The 19,415-nt window shown below is 51.2% G+C and overlaps 2 protein-coding genes across 2 annotated transcripts in view; one reads left to right on the forward strand and one right to left on the reverse strand.

Annotated features, from left to right (window-relative positions):
- Positions 1 to 10,002, forward strand: part of FANCA (FA complementation group A) — a 37,648-nt gene extending 27,646 nt beyond the window's left edge. The window contains exons 31-43 of the mRNA XM_067302340.1: positions 173 to 239; positions 478 to 644; positions 1,244 to 1,349; positions 2,502 to 2,561; positions 2,961 to 3,065; positions 3,252 to 3,364; positions 4,182 to 4,323; positions 6,304 to 6,366; positions 7,530 to 7,635; positions 8,021 to 8,096; positions 8,479 to 8,635; positions 9,062 to 9,154; positions 9,678 to 10,002. Coding sequence (XP_067158441.1) covers positions 173 to 239; positions 478 to 644; positions 1,244 to 1,349; positions 2,502 to 2,561; positions 2,961 to 3,065; positions 3,252 to 3,364; positions 4,182 to 4,323; positions 6,304 to 6,366; positions 7,530 to 7,635; positions 8,021 to 8,096; positions 8,479 to 8,635; positions 9,062 to 9,154; positions 9,678 to 9,800 — 1,378 coding nt within the window. The 3' untranslated portion in view covers positions 9,801 to 10,002. The remainder of the gene's footprint in view (positions 1 to 172; positions 240 to 477; positions 645 to 1,243; positions 1,350 to 2,501; positions 2,562 to 2,960; positions 3,066 to 3,251; positions 3,365 to 4,181; positions 4,324 to 6,303; positions 6,367 to 7,529; positions 7,636 to 8,020; positions 8,097 to 8,478; positions 8,636 to 9,061; positions 9,155 to 9,677) is intronic.
- On the reverse strand, positions 9,898 to 19,101 carry ZNF276 (zinc finger protein 276). Its single transcript, XM_067302339.1, has 11 exons — positions 18,876 to 19,101; positions 16,985 to 17,294; positions 16,670 to 16,722; positions 15,630 to 16,127; positions 14,446 to 14,524; positions 13,059 to 13,139; positions 12,489 to 12,599; positions 12,340 to 12,415; positions 11,816 to 11,933; positions 11,560 to 11,659; positions 9,898 to 10,701 (listed from the first exon to the last, which is right to left on the reverse strand). Exons 1-11 carry the CDS (start codon positions 19,099 to 19,101, stop codon positions 10,416 to 10,418), a joined length of 1,938 nt encoding a protein of 645 aa, XP_067158440.1. The 3' UTR covers positions 9,898 to 10,415.
- Between the last annotated feature and the right edge of the window lie 314 nt (positions 19,102 to 19,415).

Genomic DNA, 19,415 nt, shown 5'->3' on the forward strand with positions numbered 1-19,415 from the left:
AATAAGGGAGGCTTAGAGGAGAGTTGCTGTCTGACCTGCAACTTACTTAAGGAAAATTAATGTTAGAGCATTAATTAATTAATGTTCTTGTAAAGTCACTTAATTTTATTTGAGCTCTGTTATCCTTCTCAGCCAAACAGGGATAGTCACCTGACATGTCTCTTAATTTCAGGGTGGACCTGGGTAGCTATGGCCAATTGAAGATGTCTGTCAATCCTGATATTCTCTGCAAGTTACAGGTGATTTCAGATTGTGATGTGTATCCATCTATCTAATCCTTGAATTTGTCCTGACAATTTTCTAATATCTCAGTGTATGTGATGCTAACTTTCAGTTCTCAGCTGTGAATAGTGGCATGGAAATCCAGAGACAGATTTTCTTATTGATCTCTTTCCATTATTTCAGAGAAATGTAGAGGGTTTGAATGCAAACTAATGTATCATTCTGACAAACACTGTTGGTTTTTTCTCTGTCTAGGAAATGGTGCTTGAGTTGAGGTGTAGGAGAAAGTTGCTTTCTGGCTGCTCAGATGCCAGGAGACACTTCCTGTTTAGGGCTTTCCAGGAAAGATTAAAAAACAGAGAACATGGTTCTGCTCTAGGTGAACAGTTATGGAGGCAACAGGAGCTGCTGCTGCAGAGAAGGTAAGTACAGATCTGAATGGCTGTGAATAACTCAGACAAAACTGCTCTTCAAAGGAATTATGTTGTGTACTTGTGCAGTTGGATAGCCTCTCCTGTGATTCCCTAGTGAGCATAAGATGACACTATAAATACCATGGTAAAAAGGGTTTGTAATATTGTGCAAGAGGTATTCATTCCCTAGCACTTGCATGCTTCAGCTCCTGTTCAGTGTGCCATTTTGGGCTAAAAGTGGTCCCTGATGGTAGACTGAATTTCAGGAACAGCACATCTTCCTGGACCGTTTACAGCCAGCAACACTCTTAATCCCACCACTTGCGTTAACCACCATTAAAATACTCTAATTGCTCCTCTAATCTAAATATACGCTTTCATTTTTGAGCCATTGCTAATGTCTTTGAAAACGGTCTGTATATCTCATTGAAATGCAGGTTCTTTTCTGGGCAACTGGAAAAATTCCTGGTGTGGTTTCTATCAGTATGTTTGAGACCTGACGTACTCTCAAGCTCCCCTGAAAATCAAAGTCACATGATCTGAGTGTGGAGGTTTATTCTGTTCTTGACTGCAACTTTGACTTTTTTTGTTTGTTTTCCCTACCTAAGGATTCTGGTAGGGCTCCCTGCATCTGCTCTGATCCTGACTCGTCGAAAAGGAAAGAAAACAATGTTGGACTGTGAAGATTTCTTTCATTTTGTGAACTCGGAGCTGGTATGTACAGCTAGCTAAAGAATAACTTCTTGTTGGTAAATGCTCTAGATAAAGACCTTAAACTTGGGATTAAGATGGGAATTAAGATGCAATCAAACCTGAAACAGGAACTTAGCTTCTATCAGAACAGGAAACCTGTGTGATAGGGAGGTTCAAGTCATAATACTTGAGTCTTTCCAGCCCCTAGCTCTGTAGATGTCCCTGTGGCACTTTGTCTGCTCTGGGATGACTTCTGGGTTCATTCATTTGTAGTTATGATGGTCATTTTGTGTTATTGAGAGAGACTCCTTGGGGAATAGTGTAGACAAATCTGTGGTGGAGCCAACAAGCATATCGCTGGCTGGAGGTGGGTGCGTGCACAGTCCTGATCTGGGTAAGATCACCAGCTGGTAATCATGAACTAGCCTGGTAGTAGCTTAGCTGATTCTTGAGCAGTAGGATCGTTCTTTCCATTCACGTGGTTCATGGCAACATATGTCTTAATTGTGCTTGCACTTGCAGCAGTCTTGGGGATGTTCTTGTGTGGATACATCATCCTTCAGATAAAGGCCTCATGTGCCCTGGTGGGCTTTGCCGATGTTGGGTTAGAGAGAAACCTGCAGTGTTCCTGTGGAGACCTAGGAGCAATGGACTGACTTTGAGCTCTTTGATTTCTCTTGTGCCGGGACATTAAACCATTGTCCTGTGTTCTATACACTAAAGAAATATTTCGAAACATCCCTACGGCTTCTTGAGGGTAGAACAGTTGACTTGCAGGTCCATCACTGTTTTGTGCTCTGAAGATAGCCATCATTTCTATTTATTCTTTTTGATTGGTGGCCTTTTCAAGCTCTTTTACACTGTTGTACTAGGCACAGCCAGAAACCTCTATTCATTCAAAAACTGTTAATCAAACTGCTTTTGCCATTTGCAGCATGTGGTAAGCAGGACCATCTGAAGTGCTTTCCTAGTGCTGGGACTGCACAGCACTGTCTAGCCAGTGCTGTTGCTTCATATAGAAATGAAGTTTCTCTAGTCAGAATAAATACCTAGGACCTCAGAGGGTAACTTTGTGCTCTCTGAGTCCCATTGTGCAGGGCATCCAAAATGTTTAAAGAAATCCTAATTCAAAAGGGAAGGAAAGAACTTTTTTCTCTCCTTATTTTGCCACAGAAGAACATCTGTTCCAGAGGGTATGCACTCTCCTATGATATCACCGCTCACTTCTTCAGGGTAACTGCTCCTTTTGTCATTCTGTTTTATTTTCCATGCTAGATGGTAGGAAAATTTTTTTTTTCTTTACCGGGAAGCCTGATTATGTGCTATTCTTAGAAATGAGATGTGCCATTTGTACAGTTGTTCTGAGAACTGGTGCAAATTTGAAATCAAAGAGCAGTGATCCAGCAACGTGAAGAAAAGTAGCAGGAGGGAAGTGGAAGAGGTTACCTTTAACGTAATACAGCAATGCTGGTGGGAGAAGGAGCAGCTGTTGGGCCTGTATTTCTTTTGCTGAGCCATGCTGACCCCTAGAGTTATCTCTGGTTAGTTTGCATATAGTTTTGCAAGGTACTTCAAAGCGGTAAATACAGTGTGCGTGTGTGTGTGGTCACGTTGTAATCTACCCTCTTCCAGGGCCTGCTGAATGCCAGCTTGGACTGTGAAGATTCAGCAGAAGGGGTCAATGATGTTCTGACAACGTGTCAAACCGAGTGTCCCATCATCCTTTTCTCCGCGGCGGTAAGTGTTCATATTTCATCTTTGTTTATTTCGAGTGCTAGATGAAAATTCAATACCAGTTCAAAACGCTTGTTTTAAACTTTATTTTATGTGAACTGTGGAGCGTAAGGGTAGTAATTTTTAAAGCCCTGCTTTGTCCCCTGTTCCGCCACCACTAATGCTGCCGGTGTCTGGCTCTCTTCATAGCTGTGGTGGCCAAGGCTGGAGCCAGTACTTTGCTCTCAGTGGAAGAGACTCTTTGGAGTGCCACTTGCAGAAGAATTGCAGAGGCTGAGGGAGTGCTGGTGCTCAGCTGCAAGGTGTGTATGAGGAACCTTCACGGGAGTCTGTAGGCAGGAGAGCCTGCTCTGATTTAGCCTGGCTCTGGCAGAGCAGCACGCAGGAAGGCCGCTCTCTGAGGCGGACCAGGTTTCAGCAGGCAGTATGAGATGCTAATGGGGACTGCGGCTTGTAGGACAGCTCTATACGGATTCCTTTGTAGAGATTTTTTTTTTCCTAACTCAAAATGGGTCATTATAATTATTTAGTCTGGCTTTCTGTGTAATATGGGTCAGAGCGTTTCACCAGAAGGAAAAGAGAATCTTTTTAGAGGAGATTGGAAGACAGAGTCCTTGTTAGTCAAACACTGGAAATAGCCTTTAGCACAGTGTTGAGTCATTTGCTCAAGCTGCCGCACCCTGCATTCTCTGGATTTAGTGAATCCCTGGTCTCTTAAAACTGCTGACTGCTTCTGTGTTCGATGAGTCCCTCTGTATCTGCTGTGTTTCTGGTAGGTCTTCTATCTGTTCAGCATCCTGCAGGTTTTCTCCAAAAGCTGGGGATTTAATATAAGAATCTCCTTGCAGATTTTTGCAGCCAATAATCATGTGCTTCTGTATTAGTGCATACAGTTAACTACCTACCCAACCTCTGATTAAAGTTGTGGGGGTTTTTTATTTTTATTTTTTAACTGTCTTGTGACATCCAACTTCAGGAGAAAAGTTGGGGAAAAGGTTTGGTTTTTGGTTTTTGTCCCCACCACAAACTTATATCCTCTACCAAAGCCCCTGATTTCCCTCTTTCTTTTCTCCAAAGATTCTTTCTCCAAAACTGTTACATGCTCATTTTGTTTCCTAGCTTCCTTTCTTCAGAAGCAGTTTTCCCTGTCTCTGGCCCACCCTGGATTTCTGCTGCCTTCCTCCATTTTACTGTTCAACAGCGGTCAGCATGTGGAAGAGAGAGAGATGCACTGAAGAGGCTGGGGACCGATACAGAGCAGGCAAGACTGGGCACACTTTAAATGCCTGCTTTTCTCTACGGTTAAGGAGCAGAGGGAGAACATCCTTAACTGAGAAATGGCTGCCTTATCCCTTCTAAGCCCTGTTGGGAAATCTTGCTGGTGGCTAACTGATACAATGCAGCCGTAAATTTCCAGTTACTAAATATTTATCCTAGAGGCAAGTTGTTTCAAATTTAAACTTTTAACTTAGGCATTGGCTTTTCTGTGAAGTGAGAAAAAACTATTAAACAGCTGCTTTAAGAAACAAAGTTGGAGAGAGTATTGCAGAGATTGAGACCTCAGTCCATGCACACCAGGATCACCTTTCTCTCTGAGAGAGGAGCAATCCTAATTGATTTTTAGCTCAGACAACTCTGCTAGGAGGTTAAGGAGACACAGACAGAGAATGTTTGTGGGAAATGAGTGCAGGTGTTTTGAGGGCTCAAGGAGGATGTGCTGGGAATTGCAGGAACAAATGTGAGGGTTTGCCCAGGTCTGTTCCAGGAAATGCCTCTGCCATTTTGCCATGGCTCGGTGCCCTCTGGGCACAGGAATTCTCCCAAGTGCTGTGCTGAGAAGGAAGTGAGGCTGCTGCCCTGGCAGAGCTGAGTAATGACCTTCCAGGGGATAGCTGGGATTGGTGGTCAATGCGGGGAGCTCCCCTTTACTGAGAAATTTGCAGATAAATCTTGTCTAGGCAGAACCTGTGCCTTGCTAGTTGTTCTAGATTTTAATCCCCCAGGCGGCAGCTACAGTAGCTGCTCCCCTTGCTCTCGGGTTGACTCCTCATGCATTGTTTGTACTAGTCTAGGGCCAAGAACTGCTGGTTGGAAACTGGTCTCACTGAGTTGATATGATCATTTAGTACACGTGGAATAAAAACAATTTCCACCTCAAAAATATGCCTTAAAAGAGGAGGAGGACAACGGGAAGAATGAGACTAGGGGGAGGGCTGAGTGTAACTGGGCGCCCAGCAGATTGTAGCAGCTGCCTGGTTTTTAGGCCTCAGATCAGACCTCTCGACTACTGTTCCAGTTGCAGTGGAATTGCACAGATCCTTGTGAGGAGAGAACCTGGTCCCATGCACAAGACTAGCGTGAGGTCAGGTGCTGAATCACTTCAGGTGAGAGACAGCTTTAAAGGGCAGATCTTGCTGCGTTGGAAGAAGGGGGAGATGTCATGGGACCAGCTACCTTTGGGAATGAGACCCTGTAGTTAAGTCCGAGGGGCCCCATCGTTCCACACGTGCCTCTCCTTTTTTGTTTGATTTCTCTGCATGCAGTAGTCTGTCTTTGGAAACTTTCAGCTGAAGTGAAAAGTCTCTCACTGCCATTCCCCCCTCAACTTAACTGCAGTGCACGTGCCAGCAGAGCAGCCGTATGCAGAACTTGCTGGTGGCTCTGCCCTCTCCCATCTGAGGCAGATGAGAAAAGAAAGGAGGTTTAGCTTTACCACTGGATTCGTAGCACAAATAAGCAATGTTACTTTTAACTTCCCAGGGTCACAGAATCACTGCATCCTTTGCTTCGAGTGGCAGAGATCCAGAAAAGCAATAACGAATGTGGGGCGGGACAGGATATGGTGACTGGCTGAGATGGGAGGCTGCATGGCATCCACTTGTGACATGCCAGCTGTGGACCAACATTAACTTCCCTCCAGTTTTACATCTGTGCTAGCTCTCTGTTTTCCCTGTATTTGGGTGAAGTTATCATCTGTTGTTTGAATTGCTGACTGCAGCAAGCCTTGCTTTCAAGAACAGTGAATTTAATGTGGAATTTAGCCTTAGAAGCAACGAACCATGTCAGGCTCCAGTCAATCCTCTTCAAATACAGTCTTCACCTGGGAAGAACAGCAGTGCTTGTAGTTTATCCGGGTCAGTCCTGGGAACACACTTGGTGAAATGTTATTTCCTGATTGGAAAGTGTGAGTTCTGAGTCATCATTGCAGATATAACTAACAGGCAGTCTTTTCCCCTTGCAGCTTCTGGTTTCTCTGCTGTTCTTCTCACTCATGGATCTCATCTCCGCAAAAATAGCACCAAAGGTAAATTCAGCCCTTAGGGAATTCTCATGACACTAAATGTGTCTGATCAGCTTGGCTTGCTGCCTAGAAATGCTTTGTGTCACTACTCTGAAGGCTGGTAGTTGTTCGGCCAGAAGGAAGAGATCAGCAACATCCCAGACAGAGCTTGGTGAAAGTCCTTCTGTTCGTATCAGATTAAACCGTATTCTCTTTTAACTGATGTTATCTCCCCCTTTACTATGGTAGCTTTTATTTGTCTTCCTGAATGACTCACCGTTTTCAGTTTCCTGTTCAGACTTTACACTTCTCAGCTAGTGCTTAAACTCGTATATCTTGGCTTTTGTGTAGCATTTCACATTTATTATAAGACATTTTTCAGGCTGGAAACATGCATGGTATTTCACATGAGAAGGGGTCCCAAATGAGGAGGAACATTGGTTTCCAGATGATTTAACACTATTAAACAAGGGAGCAAAGATGATTTGACAAGTTTCTTTCAGGAACTGTCTGCTCTAAGCATCCTCCTGCCCATGGATGCTTGTTTCTGTCCCTTTGCTGCTTTCTCGGCTGTGTTGTGCAACCATTTGTGTAGTTGCCTAACAGATGGATCAGGGAGTAGATTCAAGTTGAAAACAATCTCGTAGTCTTACTTCCTCCAACCTCCTCCAAAGAGAGTCACTGAGGAAAGATCTTGAGCAAACAGATTTGGGAGGTTATTCCAAGTAAAATGAATAATGCAATCCCCCTTCCCCCCCCCCCCCCCGTCCCCTCCATTCAGACCCAAGACATGCTATCATTAGCTAGGATGAGAGGGAAAAGAGGCTGCTACAGAGAGCAGGATGGGTGAGCACAGGACTTGGAGAGGCTCTGTGCTGAGCGCAGTTGGGAAGCGTGTGGTGATGAGCTGGTAGCTCATTGATGCTGCTTCTCCCTCTCTCACAAATCATTCCCGCCTGCAGCCCTGTCGTGGCCTGGCTGGTGACAAAGCCTCTGGTATTGCACTAAGGCCTGATTGCCCAGGTGAGAATCCAGGCCATCAGAAGAGGGGAAAGACTTGGGCTAAATTTAAGAATTTAACAGAGCATTTCATTTACATGATCTCTTGCTGGGGGGGGGTGGCTTCCTTTCTGCTTTGATGTAACTAAAACCTAAAGCAAACTATACATGTCCTTTCTGACACCCAGGAAGGAGTGGATTTTCAGAAGTCTCTGGAATGGTCCCTGGAGATCTTGCGCTGTCTGGAAGAGAGAGACATGTCCTGGCCGCTTCTCTTTCATTCGGTAGAAAAAGGTGAGCAAGTTCTGCCTCCAAGGGGTAGAAAGGTTCGTTGTGGGGTGGCAGTGGTTTATCTTTTTGATATAAGAAGTGTAGTCGTAAGAAGGAACTGATGGGCCCTTGTAAGCAGCATAGAACAAACTTACTTACTAAAAGGTAGGAACACACTACTTATGCCCTGCAGAAGCTGATAATAGGGAACGACCGAAACTCAGTACTGTTTCACCTGGCAGAGAGAGCCTAAGAGGGAACGGCCGCCTTCTCTAGGGGTTCACCACACCCAAGCATTGCGTTTTATTGTTGGCTGGGAGGAAACTGCTGCCCCTGTGCTGCTGTAAAAGTACGTAACGTGACATGAGGACCACTAAAGATGCTTAGTTCTTCTTTCTGGTTATTGCAGTCCCTAGAAAATACTGTATTCTGCGCAGTGCAGCATCAGACCATCACATCCGACTCTTGCCTGTCGCTTTCTACAGGTAATGTCCCACTGGTTTCAGAGGGAATTTGGGAGGAAGGATGTGGTTGGTGGTTTGCATGTACAGCTAGCCTGTAAGTGAGATGAGCTCTTATATTAGCGGTGCAGGAGAAAACACTCAATCACAGCAGGACTGCTATTTAAGCAGTTCTCTTGCTAGAAGTTTCCCTGCAAGCTTTGTGCTCCGAACAAAAGGGTCCATGGCTGCCTTCTCGCTCCTGGCAGTGGAGTAACCTTGCTTACCGCACTCCTGCACGCAATGGGACTTGTAAAATGGACGGCAGCGAGAGCACTAGCTGTGCTTGTCCTATGTTTTTTCCTATCTATCTTTGAGTATAACATGAAACCAGCGCTGACTAGATACTGTGTGTGATTTCCTGTAGCCTCACCCCCTGCTTTCACCAAGAGCTGTTCTCTAGAGAGCAAACCTTCCTCTGTGTGGCACTTGATTTGTATACCCAGCTGTTGCAGCTCTTTGTGGAAGGGGAAGATTTGCTGCAGTCTGATCAGGTGGGACAAGGCCCAGGCCCTGCAGAGCATGTGAGTAAAGTTCAATTTTTTTTTTCCTTTTTCTCCTCCCCCTGCCCCATAACTATGAATCCTGTTCTTTACCTCCTTCCACCTGCCCCTTGCAGCACATCTCTTGTTCTCGCCTTCCTCTACAACACAGAGGTAGCTTGTGCAGCTGCCTTTGCCAGCAGGCAGCCTGCTCACACCTCGGGGCTGAGAGGAGCCTGCAGGTGCTGCTGTTCTCCTGATGCCTGAGCATATGGTAAAACTAAGGTGCCTCATTGCTGTCTTGCTTGTACAGGACCTTGGGATGAATGTAGTCATCAAGCAAGTGAGCTGTCTAACTTGTAAACAGAACATTGTACAGTGTAGTGGGTCCTGTCTTGCTTTTAGGACTGGGGCCTGAGCACTGTAAGTGGTGTTGCTTTTGGTCCTGATCGGCCTTGTCTCTTCCAGGGGGATTCCTTAGAAGTGATCGCCAAGGCCCGTCAGTTCCTGCTTGGTGCAATTCCACGATGCCCCCAAAAAAGTTTTGGAAACATACAGCCGGTACGTGGTGTTCTTTTTCTCCCCCCAGCTAGTGAGAGCTGGGAGTGTTTTTTCTGTTCTGGGCTAGCAGGTGTGGTCTTCCTTGCCACACTCACCCTGTACTGGTGCTGCCTGCTTAACCTGTGACCTGAAATGCCACTTCCATAACACATTTTGGAGCAGGGGAGGACACCTACTGCCCAACTAGTGCTATAGCCACCTCCTCTCTCTTTCTCTCTCTGAGGCTGCAGGCTCAATCTTTCTCAGCAACATTAAACATTCTTCTGCTGCAGTCTTATCCCACCACTTGCTTAATGCTTGGTCCTAGGGGAGCTACCAAGCACAGTTAAGTGGCAGGTGTTGAAATTCCCACAAGCACGGTGGTGTCAGCCAGGAGACCCTATTGTTTCTGTGCGAGTCAGCACCAGCTTCCCTCTCCTCTACCTGCAAGCTGCTGAGAAGCAGCAAGATGATCTGGTGTGGCTATAACTTGCTTTGAAGAAGCAAGACTGGGTCTAATATCAGACACTTCCCCTGTCCCCAGTTACTGGATGCCTGTGAAAAATTTGACCCAGAGATGAAAGCCACCCTTCTGCACTTCTCAAGGCCTGCCACAGCGATAGATCTGGATGGAGAGGATCTGGATGGAGAACTGGTGTTGTTCTGAGTGACTGCGGGCACCAACACTGCAGCGGAGAAAGAAAACTAAGCAGAAGACACTGACTGTATGGACAGCAGTAGGGATGGAGGGACAGACAAGCTGCTACCTTTCTCACCAGTGCTGTTTCATTCAAATTACTTTGTAAATAATTTATTACAAGCATAACCATGAAGCTCTTGTTACAATAAAAAGTAGGTTACAAATTTCATTTTAGACTTGCTTTGGGAATCATGATTTTTTCAAAACAAAATGTCTGCTGAAGTTGCTCCACTGTCCTATGTACCCTTACTGCCACCTGAGGGCATTTATACACAGGCAGCAGCTTGTGCAGGCAGGTAACAGTTGTGGGCCAACTTTGTTTCTACAAGTGCGTGTGTTGGGGGGAAGGGGACAAAAAAGGGTGCTGCCAAACATCCATTCCCCTTGGATTAGACAGACTCTTAGTACAACACTGCTGAATCAGACGTGAGCATGGAGAATCACAGCATGATAACAAGCTTTTTCTGAGCAAGCTGAAGCTAATTCCACTGAGTTCTTTGGGAGACTAAAATGTAGATTAAAAGTCTCCACTCTGCTGTACGGTTTCTACAAGGCTGGACGGGGAAAGCTTCCCAGCCCCCCTCAGGTGGGCTCCTGCTGTGCAGTCACTTCTGGCTTTACAGCCTGGCTTTCTGCAGTCCCTGAAGTAGTTAAGAGGAGAATGGGCTCCGGCTCCAGTGGCTTGGTTTTGTCCTGAGTCTGGGTCAGAGGGTGCACCATGGACATGTGGACGTTAAGGTTATGGGCCTTCTCAAAGCGCTTCCCACACTGGTCACAGGCAAACTCCAGCTCTGTCTCAGCTTTGTGTTTGGTCATGTGGTACTTCAGTGAGGCTCGCTGTCTGCACTGGAAACCACAGATTTCACACCTGCAAGGGAAAGCACAGTCTTAGCACCAAACCTGGAGCTGCAGCCACAGTCGAAGCATTAGCTGTTTGTCGCAGTGAATAACCCCAGGCTTGGCTGCGCTGAAGGGGAGGGAGGCCGTACAAGAACACCACAGCCTCAGTCTGGGCACGTGGTTTGGAGAGATGCTATAGCAGCTGTTATAGCATCTCCTAGAACTACCTAGGTTAAGCAGCACGCTTGTTCTCAGGCCCGCAGCTCAGCTCCGGTAGCTGAGCATTCGTTTGCTGCCTGCTGAAAGCAGAAGTGCAACAAGAACAGACAAAGGCATAGGACTCCCTCAGAAAACCCCTCAGTGGATGAACATTTAAGCCTAAAAAACCTTGACTGAGCACACGCAGTACCCAGATGGTAAAACACATTCCTATAAAGAGGAAAAGGAATCCTGTAATTGGCAGAGGCTGCAAAAAACATCTCTACTTTCTAGGAACTACAGGCTCAGCTTCACCTGAAATGTCCAATATTCAACACTAGACAAATCCTGTCCTTCAGTACTTGCTTTCAGAAGCTACAAAAGTTGGCCACAGAAGCCTCACTGTCCAAGTTAGATTTCCTCAGCATTCCTAGGTACTCTGGGGCTGCGAACAACCAACACCTCCTAAAGCAACTTCAGAGAAGTCTTTTCTAAATGGCACCTCCTGTAATGCACAACACAGTCCGCATACGGCCATGATACTGCCATAGTACTGTCAGCTACTGACAGAGTTTATGTCATGTCACTGTCCTTAGCACAGAGTAGTTCCATTAAGAGCTCTGCAGAACTTGACTACTTCTTTCCATTTTCTTATAACACAGTAAGTGGACGGTCAGTGTGCACTTACTGGAGGGGCTTTGCTCCTGAGTGCCGCATCTGATGGACTGAGAGGTGTTTGCGTTGCTTAAAGGTCTGCCCACATTCATCGCAGATATAATTACGTACCTCTGCAATGGAAACATAGAAACAGGGAAAGAATCATCAGTTCTGCTGTATCTTAGTACACGAAACACATGCAAGCAAGTGCCCATGATTACCAAGGGAGTTTGAATTCCTCCCCCTGCCTCTGATTCAGAGTGTGATCAGGACGTGCTGTGACACACCTGTATGAATGAGCTTCACGTGGCGCTGTAGGTACCGGTCAATCATGAACACCTTGTTGCAGCCAGGATGGGGACAGGGCCTCTCGCGAACTTCTTCATGATGTTCTTTTATATGTTTCTGAAAAGAAAGGTCAGAGCTTCTATCAGCTGATCGTCTAGTAGAGACGAGGGCTGGATTTTTCCCTGATGACAAACTTGGCTCCCCTAGTCAATGAGACACCGCTCTAGGCAGCTTTACACATCAGTGCTTCCACTGTGAAAAAACTGGGACTTGTATCCAAAACTATCCCTGACAGCAGGGACTTTACAGGACACAATGGAGCTCGTTTCCAAGGGCTACTGCTGAGCCAGCGGCAGACTTCCAGAACAGGAGCAGCACGCCAAGCCCCTGCAGCTCCTTTTGCTTTTTGGAGCATGGAACAAGGCCGCAGAGCTGGCCAGGTGAGTGAAATCGGTCTCATATGAAGACTGCTCTATAATACTCAAAGCTACAGTTCAAGATCAGGAGCAAACTCTTAACTTACCTTCATGCCATCTGCCCCTCTGTACACAGCTGTGCATCCCTGGTAAGGACACTTGTAAATGGTAGGCAGCTCCTCCCTGCAAAGCAGAGGACTGCGGTCAGCCAGCGCGGCAGGGCAAGGCTGCTGCCCAGCCATGGCCGGCTTATTACCTTTCACACTTGATTTTTTTTTTCCAGCCTGGCTTAGGCCCTGGCTTCTTCCTTATTTTGGGCTCTTCTGCCTTCTTTGCTTCTTTGCTGTCACTTTTCTTACTAGAAACCCTCAGAGAAGAAACAAGGAAAATGAACAACAGTTGTTTAATACTTCATGTTGATTTAAATCCTCCCATTTAATCATCCCTGAACGTTACACCTGATCCGATGGCTTAGCTTGATGCCTGACTTGACATAGCTCAGCCAAAGGAAGAGCACGCACACTGTCAAGTACATGCAAGCTGAGCTGCAATATTTGGTGCATGGCCCCGGGATGAGGAACACGGCCTCGCTTTAGCTTGGTGGACAGCTCAGGGAACACACGCACTGAGGAATCACTGTTATCCCCAGGGCAGGAAGGGAGGGATGTGTGGAGAACTGAGTCCATACAGGAAAACACAGTGGTTTGCCCAGCTCTATCCTCCCGCCCCACGTCAAAAGGGGAGGTGGACACCAGCCCCCTCTGCTCATCCTCCGAGAGCTCCTCCGTTAACCACGCTGTGTTTCCAGAGAAGGAAAGCCCCTTACTTCTTTTCAGGGTAAGGCTCGAAGGAGTCATCTGAAGATTGCATGTTTCTCTTCTCATTTTCATCCTCGCTCAAGAAATCCCTGAGAGAGAAAGAAGATGCACTTTACCGACACAGTATTTGGCTGACGCTTCAGCACCAATAATCCAAAAGACTAGTGTCTGCAGCAGCAGCAGCAATACTTGTTCTTCATTTCCAATGTATTCATCTCCCCCACAGAACAGCATGGCAACTGAGGCTTCACATGTTCTCCTCCCCCATAGTCACTGGGGCTTTATTTGCTTTGGGATAATACAGCAAATTGCAAAATTATTTCCTTTTAAGACTAGATCTCTGTAAGATTAACTGAAACACTATAAGGAGAAAAAAGTGGCTGTTACTGAAAAGATCTATTTATTGTTGAAGGATGTTGCAGCCACTTTCTATAATATATAATTGTCTGGCACAGGTTAATTAAGCTGCAGGTCATTCAGTATTTCCTCATATGTAGTGGCTACTTTTTTTTTTTTTTTTTAAATCCTAAACTATACAAGACGCAATTAATTCTGAAACTAGGAAATAGGCAGTAGATTGTTGTGGCATTCTTAATGTGACAGCTGACAGATTTAGCTGATGTCCTGAAATAAGCCTGCACTCGGCCCTTCGTAGCTTAGACTCAGCATGACTACACTCAATTATCATTTATTTACAAGTCTCACTTTAACTACCTACGTTTGGAGGTTTTAGCCCGATCTTCTGCAATTATGCCTAATTCTAGTGATCAGAAAAACTGCTAAGCTGCCAGTGTCCGAATACCATTCGGACTTCTCATCTACAAGCTTTCCCTGCGAGCAAATTGGATGATTTCTCTGAGTGCCGCCTACTGCCTGAGCGCCCAGGCCTGCCTACCCACACCGACCGCTCTTCTGGAGTCCCGGTTTGGAGCAGCTGCAAACGGGAATTAGTTTTGAAGCGAGAGGAGCTAGCAAGCTGCCAGCCCTGGTGAGGGACCGGAGCAGCAGCTCTCTGCCACCGCACGGAGCCGTGCAATCACCCACTGCCACCGCGGCAGTTGCTTTTCCAGACCAGAGGGTCCTTGAAAGCAACGTGACCAGGTTTGCTGGAAGCAGCCCACTAAAACGCAATAGAAAGCGCGTGCACGCACACACACACACACACTGACATGCAAACATCCCACTGCAGCAGAGGCGGCCAGGGAGGGGAGTTCAGTGCATCAGCTGTGCGAGCTGTGTCACAGCTGCTGCAAAGAAACCGCTCTGCGCATCAGATGCCGGCTCCAAGGGGCCTCCAAGGACCAGGTCACTTGTGGAGAAAGAGCTCTCCGCGGCTTGTCATTTCATACTCGCAAAGAAGACATTAAGGCTATTTTAAACCCACTCTTCTCTCACCCCTCAGAAAGGTCACTGAACTCGTCTTTTACCCGCTCATCCGACGTTGAAGACAGAACCTGCTTCCCACTCAACTGTCCTAGGAAATGAAGGAGAACACAGTTACAATGAAAAGCAGTGAAAAGAAGGCAGCACAGAGACAGCTGCTGAGAAGGCAGGGAACGACCCTGAATTTGCTCATGGTGGCTCATACCCCAGAAAAGAGATGTGCAGCAAGACAAGTTAATGATTAGTTAAGCCACGCTCTGTGTGCCTGGCGCATCCTCCCAGCACCCCAGGGACCGGGAGAGTCTTTACCCTGGAGCTCCCACGAGCATCTCGGTTCTCCCCAGTGACACCTGCTCTGTAACTGAAAGACTCATTCCTAAATGTGCCACAACGGCCTTTTCTCTTTCCAGCAGCGGACATCTCACATCACTGTCAGAGAGCTAAACAGATCCCAATGTCTGTAATTCGAAAATTGGTGTTAATCCCAAAATGTCGCTTTCAAAAGAAATGAGAGATTAAGGCACTAGACCAGTGTTAATTCATCCCAAAAGCGAGGCCAGCCTGGGAACTCTCCTGTGCAGCCAGGAGGGACCCCTGGGGCTCCCGCTGGTCAGCGTTACCCCGCGGCCCGCAGGGAGGTGGGGGAGGCCCCTCCGTGCTGGTATACAGCCAGGGGTTGGATTTATCAGGAATAACCATGGGGCAAGCGTGGCACTGGAGAACCAGCCAGCACCGTGCCCTGCTTGACCACCGCGCGTCAAGTGCGGAGCAGCAGGGACTCACCAGCCTCGCGCGGCAGCGTTAACTCTGGCCTCGGACAGCGCTTCCCATCGTGAGTCTCCAGGCCTGCTCAGGAATGACCACCTCCCGCCCCCGTTAACAGGGGGGAAACAAGGCCCAGAGGCAAGGCGATTCGCTCGTTTTGCATGAAGCAACTCACTCCCGCAAGCTCCGGTCTGACATCGCGGTCAGCCGAAGCTCTGTTCCCCTTTCCCTTCTGCCAGGCTCAGTATCCGAGACGGTGGTGATATTATCTGGGCAACCTGTACTTCCCAGCTGGGGTCTGCATCCTCCCCGAGGAGCAGCGATCTCTGGGGAGGCAATCCCAGGCCCCAGACTTCGTCCCCTGTGCCAGATCTCCAGGTCTCTGCCCTTCCCTGGAGACCTGGTAGGAGATCGGAAGGCAAATCCCTTACCTGTGGCACTGCTCAGCGGCGACACCGGCTGCGGCAGGGCTTTCTCCTGTAAAGCGGCTGTGCTGTCCAGTTGCGAGCGAGATGAATCCCTGTTCTGCGGCGGCTCATTCTCCAAGCTCAGCGGCACTGATGTGGTCCCTTTGTTTGCTGGCTGCTGGCAAGGAGTTGTCCTTACTGGAGCATGCTGGGGTTTGGGAGCAGGAACAGCCTCGGCATTGTCTGCCCCTGCCCCGTTGTCAGTCAAGCGCTGTGCTGTGCTCTTGTTCCACTCCCGTTTGACAGACAAGGCATTGTCAACAAGCACCGTGCTACAGTCAGAATCCGTATCCATGATGTAGTCGTGGCCGTCGCCGCAGCCCCACACGGCGCGGATGATCCCGCAGTACTCCGAGGACAGCACGCTCTGCAGGCTCGGCACCGACTGGCAGCTCCCCGCATGCGCGTGCGTCCACGTCACCAGGCTGCGCAGGCACTGAGGGCTGGAGGTGATCAGGTCGACTGCTCGGAGGGGAGAAGCAGCGCACGCGGTCAGTGTTTGGGCCGGCAAACCGCACGCCCGGCCACGCGGAGGGACAGGGCCACAGACCAGGTCCGTCCCGTCCCCCAGGCTGGATTTCCTAACCAGGCAGCACGCCAGAAGGCAGATGGGGGAGACACTAAAAACGCTGCAGCCGGGGCAGGGTTTTCCATGGAGTGGGGCGGGGGCAGCTGAAGTAATCGGAACGTCGCTGTCTAATTTTACAGCTGACAGCGTGTTTCTGGTTGCCCCACAGCGTTTGAGTGTGGCTGGGACAGGCTCTCTCCCTGGCTGGTGCCGGAGAGGATCCTCCTGCGGAGCACGAGGGGAGGGAGACCTCACGCAGCAGGGAGCACATGGAAGCGTAACCAACGGAGCCGGGCGTGCGCGCAGGCACGGCTGTGCCGGAGCGCACAGAAAGCGTCCGGCCAGCCGGTTGTTTCTGAACATCCATAAAAACAAACCCTTCGCTGATGGCATACGCGGAAAGAAACGGAAACCAGCTCCGTGAGCCGCTACTCACCCAGGCAGGAGGCACCTCCTTCCGCGCCAGGCTGGGCCTGGGCAACACCGCTCCTGCAAAAGGAACAGCACAGGCAGCGTTTCAGGGGTTTCAGAGGGAACACATCTCGCTGGAGACGGCGTAGTGACACCGCTAAACGTGGCAGCAGCGTTTGGCTAGTCGGAAGCCGTGTTCACCCACTAACTTTTCAGCTACTAAAAATATATCTTGTCCCAGGAATTTGGCACCCAGAAATTCTCAGGGAAGTTAACGTATACAAACACATGGCAGTTTACTACTCCAAAAAACAACCAGGAACAAAGAAACGCAACGTACTTTCCTTTCGACTTTACATGGCCCGTAGGAGACGCGTTCACCCTCTGAATAAACGTCCTGAGGATGCTGCGGCATTTGTAGAACTGGGCATGGCATTTCTTGCAGACGAACTGGGGGAGCGCCGGGTCCTGTCGCACCGCGACTCCGACCAGCCGCTGGAAGTCCGTGAAGAACACCTGATCCACGCGGCGCTGCTTCTCCGAGTTCTCTCCCATCACAGGAACCTTCCCGAAAGCATTGCGCAGGCTCCGGGAGGAAAACTTCCCGTGGCAGAGGCGACAATATCCAGTGCTCAGGGCTCTGCCAATTCCTGCGGGAGAAGGTTTGAATACAGTTGCTCCGTGCCTGCTGCAGCCAGCTACGGCCCCGAGGCGCCAGCGCGCTGGAAGACCTGGAAGACGTTGCCCTTCCTTTGATCCAAGTCAGCAGGCTGCCTCAAAAGCCCCGGCTTCAGCAAAAGGCAGGGGCGCCCGAAAGGCAGGGCAGGAAGGGACCATCTCCGTGACTGAGGCCAGTCACCTGCTGATCGGAGGCGGCACGTCATAAATCGACTGGGCCGTACCCAAAAAGCAGCAAGGTTTCTGCCTGCACCCTGGGGAGGCTGCTCCAGCCTCGACCGCCCTCATGGAGGAACCTCCTCCCGGTTTCCGGCTGCGACGTTTTCAGGGCTCACACGTATTTGTGCTTTTGCCAGCGCTGCCCTTCAGCTTAAGCAGTTCTTCTCCCTCCCCAGCGCTTATCTCCAACGTATTTATAGACAGCGGTCACGTCCCGCAGCTTCTGCTCCGCGAGCCTGAACCACCCAAGCTGCTCCAGCCTCTTCCAAGACGCGCTATTTCCCAGCGCCCTAACGGTCCCTCTCCAAGTCCATCCCAGCCGCCCGGGAGGAGGCATCGAGCCGGAGACCTGCTTCTCGAGGGCAGGGAAGAGCCGCAGGGACAAGAGCGAGGCGGCCTGCGGACCGCCAAGCGCCAGGCGCGGGAGGCGGCAGCGAGGCGCGATGCAGAGCGCCTGCCCTCTCCCGCCGCGGGGTCGCCGGCCGCGACGCTCCTCCCGCCTGCGACCAGCCCGCTGCTCCCGTGCTCCCGGCCCCGCACGTCCGTCCTCAGCTACCGCACATCTCCTCCGCAAGGAGCCTGGCGTTATCCTGCCGCTGCGCTGACCCGCTGCCAGCGGCGGAGTCCTTGGCTCGGTCTCTTCCAGGGCCTGACACGACACAGCTGTGCTTTAAACCCCACGGGGAAACAAGCAGCCGAGGGACGGCGGTCCACGCGGGCGGGCTGCCCACGGGGGTGCGGAGAGCGGCTCCGACAGGCGAAGGGGAGCCCGACGCTGGGCGCAGGGACCCTCCCGGGCAGCGGCGCAGTCGGATGCTGCTTATTGAGGCACCCGCCTCCGAAGAGCTTCCTTAGGAAACTTATCATCTGCCGCGCTCAGCCCCGCGGGCAGCGCGACGCCCCGCTACCGGCGGCGTGCAGAGGGGGCAGGCAGCTGCCGAGGGGCGGCGGAAAGGCCCGGGGTCGACTCGCCCCCGGCCTCCCCCGAGGTTTTGGGGCGCCGCGTCCCCGAGGAGCCCGAGGCTCCTCCGCGCCTCTCCGTTCGACGCCGCTTCGCTCTTTACGGGCTTAACGGCCCCGGGAGCGGAGCGGAGCTGTTGGGCCGCAGCGAGCGGCTCCGCTCCCCGCGCCGGGCTCGGGGCGGCTCGGAGTCCCGCTGCCCTCCCGGGGCGGCTCGGGGCGAAGCGGCGGCGTCGCCTCCGCGGCTTTCGGAGGCCTTTTCTCCCCCGGGGGCTCCGCCAGCCGCCGCCTCCCGCTGCCCCAGGGCCCCCGGGCCCGGTACCGGCCGCGCGGCCTCCTCCCGCCCCGTCCCGTCCCGTCCCGCCGGGCCTCACCTGCCTCCGCGGCGCCGCCGAGGGCGGCGGGCCGAGCCCAGGCGGCCGCCGGGTCCCGGTCCCACCCCGCGGGCGGCTCGGGCCGCGCCGCCGCCGCCGCCGCCGCCTCCGGCCGCACCGGGGGGCCGCGACCCGCCGTGCCGGGGCGCCGCCGGGGCTCCGCTGCCGCCGCCGCGCCGGGGCCGCCCGCGGCCGCCAGGAACCGGCCGCGCCGATCCCGCTTCATCGCCGCCACCGCCGCCGCCGCCGCCTCCGCGGGCCCGGCCCGCCGCGCCCCGCCCCGGCTCCGCGCCGCCGCCGCCGCCGCAGCGCCGCCTGCCGCCCGGAGGAGCCGCCGCGCCGCGAGCCGGCGGGGGGCGGCGGTCCCCGCCGCGCCGCTGCCGCCGCTGCCGCCGCCGCCGGCTCCGGCTCCGGTTCCGGTTCCGGTTGGGGCCGGGTGGGGGGGGGGAGGGGGGCGCGCGGCGGCACGTGGCGCGGCGGCGGCGGCGGCGCGGTCCGGCGGCCTCAGCGCTCCGGGCGGCCGCCGCGGTGCCCTCCCGG

This window comes from Apteryx mantelli, chromosome 10 (genome assembly GCF_036417845.1).
Source record: "Apteryx mantelli isolate bAptMan1 chromosome 10, bAptMan1.hap1, whole genome shotgun sequence".
NCBI lineage: Eukaryota > Metazoa > Chordata > Aves > Apterygiformes > Apterygidae > Apteryx > Apteryx mantelli.

Excerpts from the sequence above, each read along its gene's own strand:
- ZNF276 (XM_067302339.1), bottom strand. The coding sequence starts at position 19,101 with ATGAAGCGGGATCGGCGCGGCCGGTTCCTGGCGGCCGCGGGCGGCCCC. Across the intron at positions 11,934-12,339 it reads GAGGGGCAGATGGCATGAAG|AAACATATAAAAGAACATCA; the intron begins GTAAGTTAAGAG and ends CTTTCTTTTCAG. Across the intron at positions 11,660-11,815 it reads CGTGAAGCTCATTCATACAG|AGGTACGTAATTATATCTGC; the intron begins GTGTGTCACAGC and ends TTTCCATTGCAG.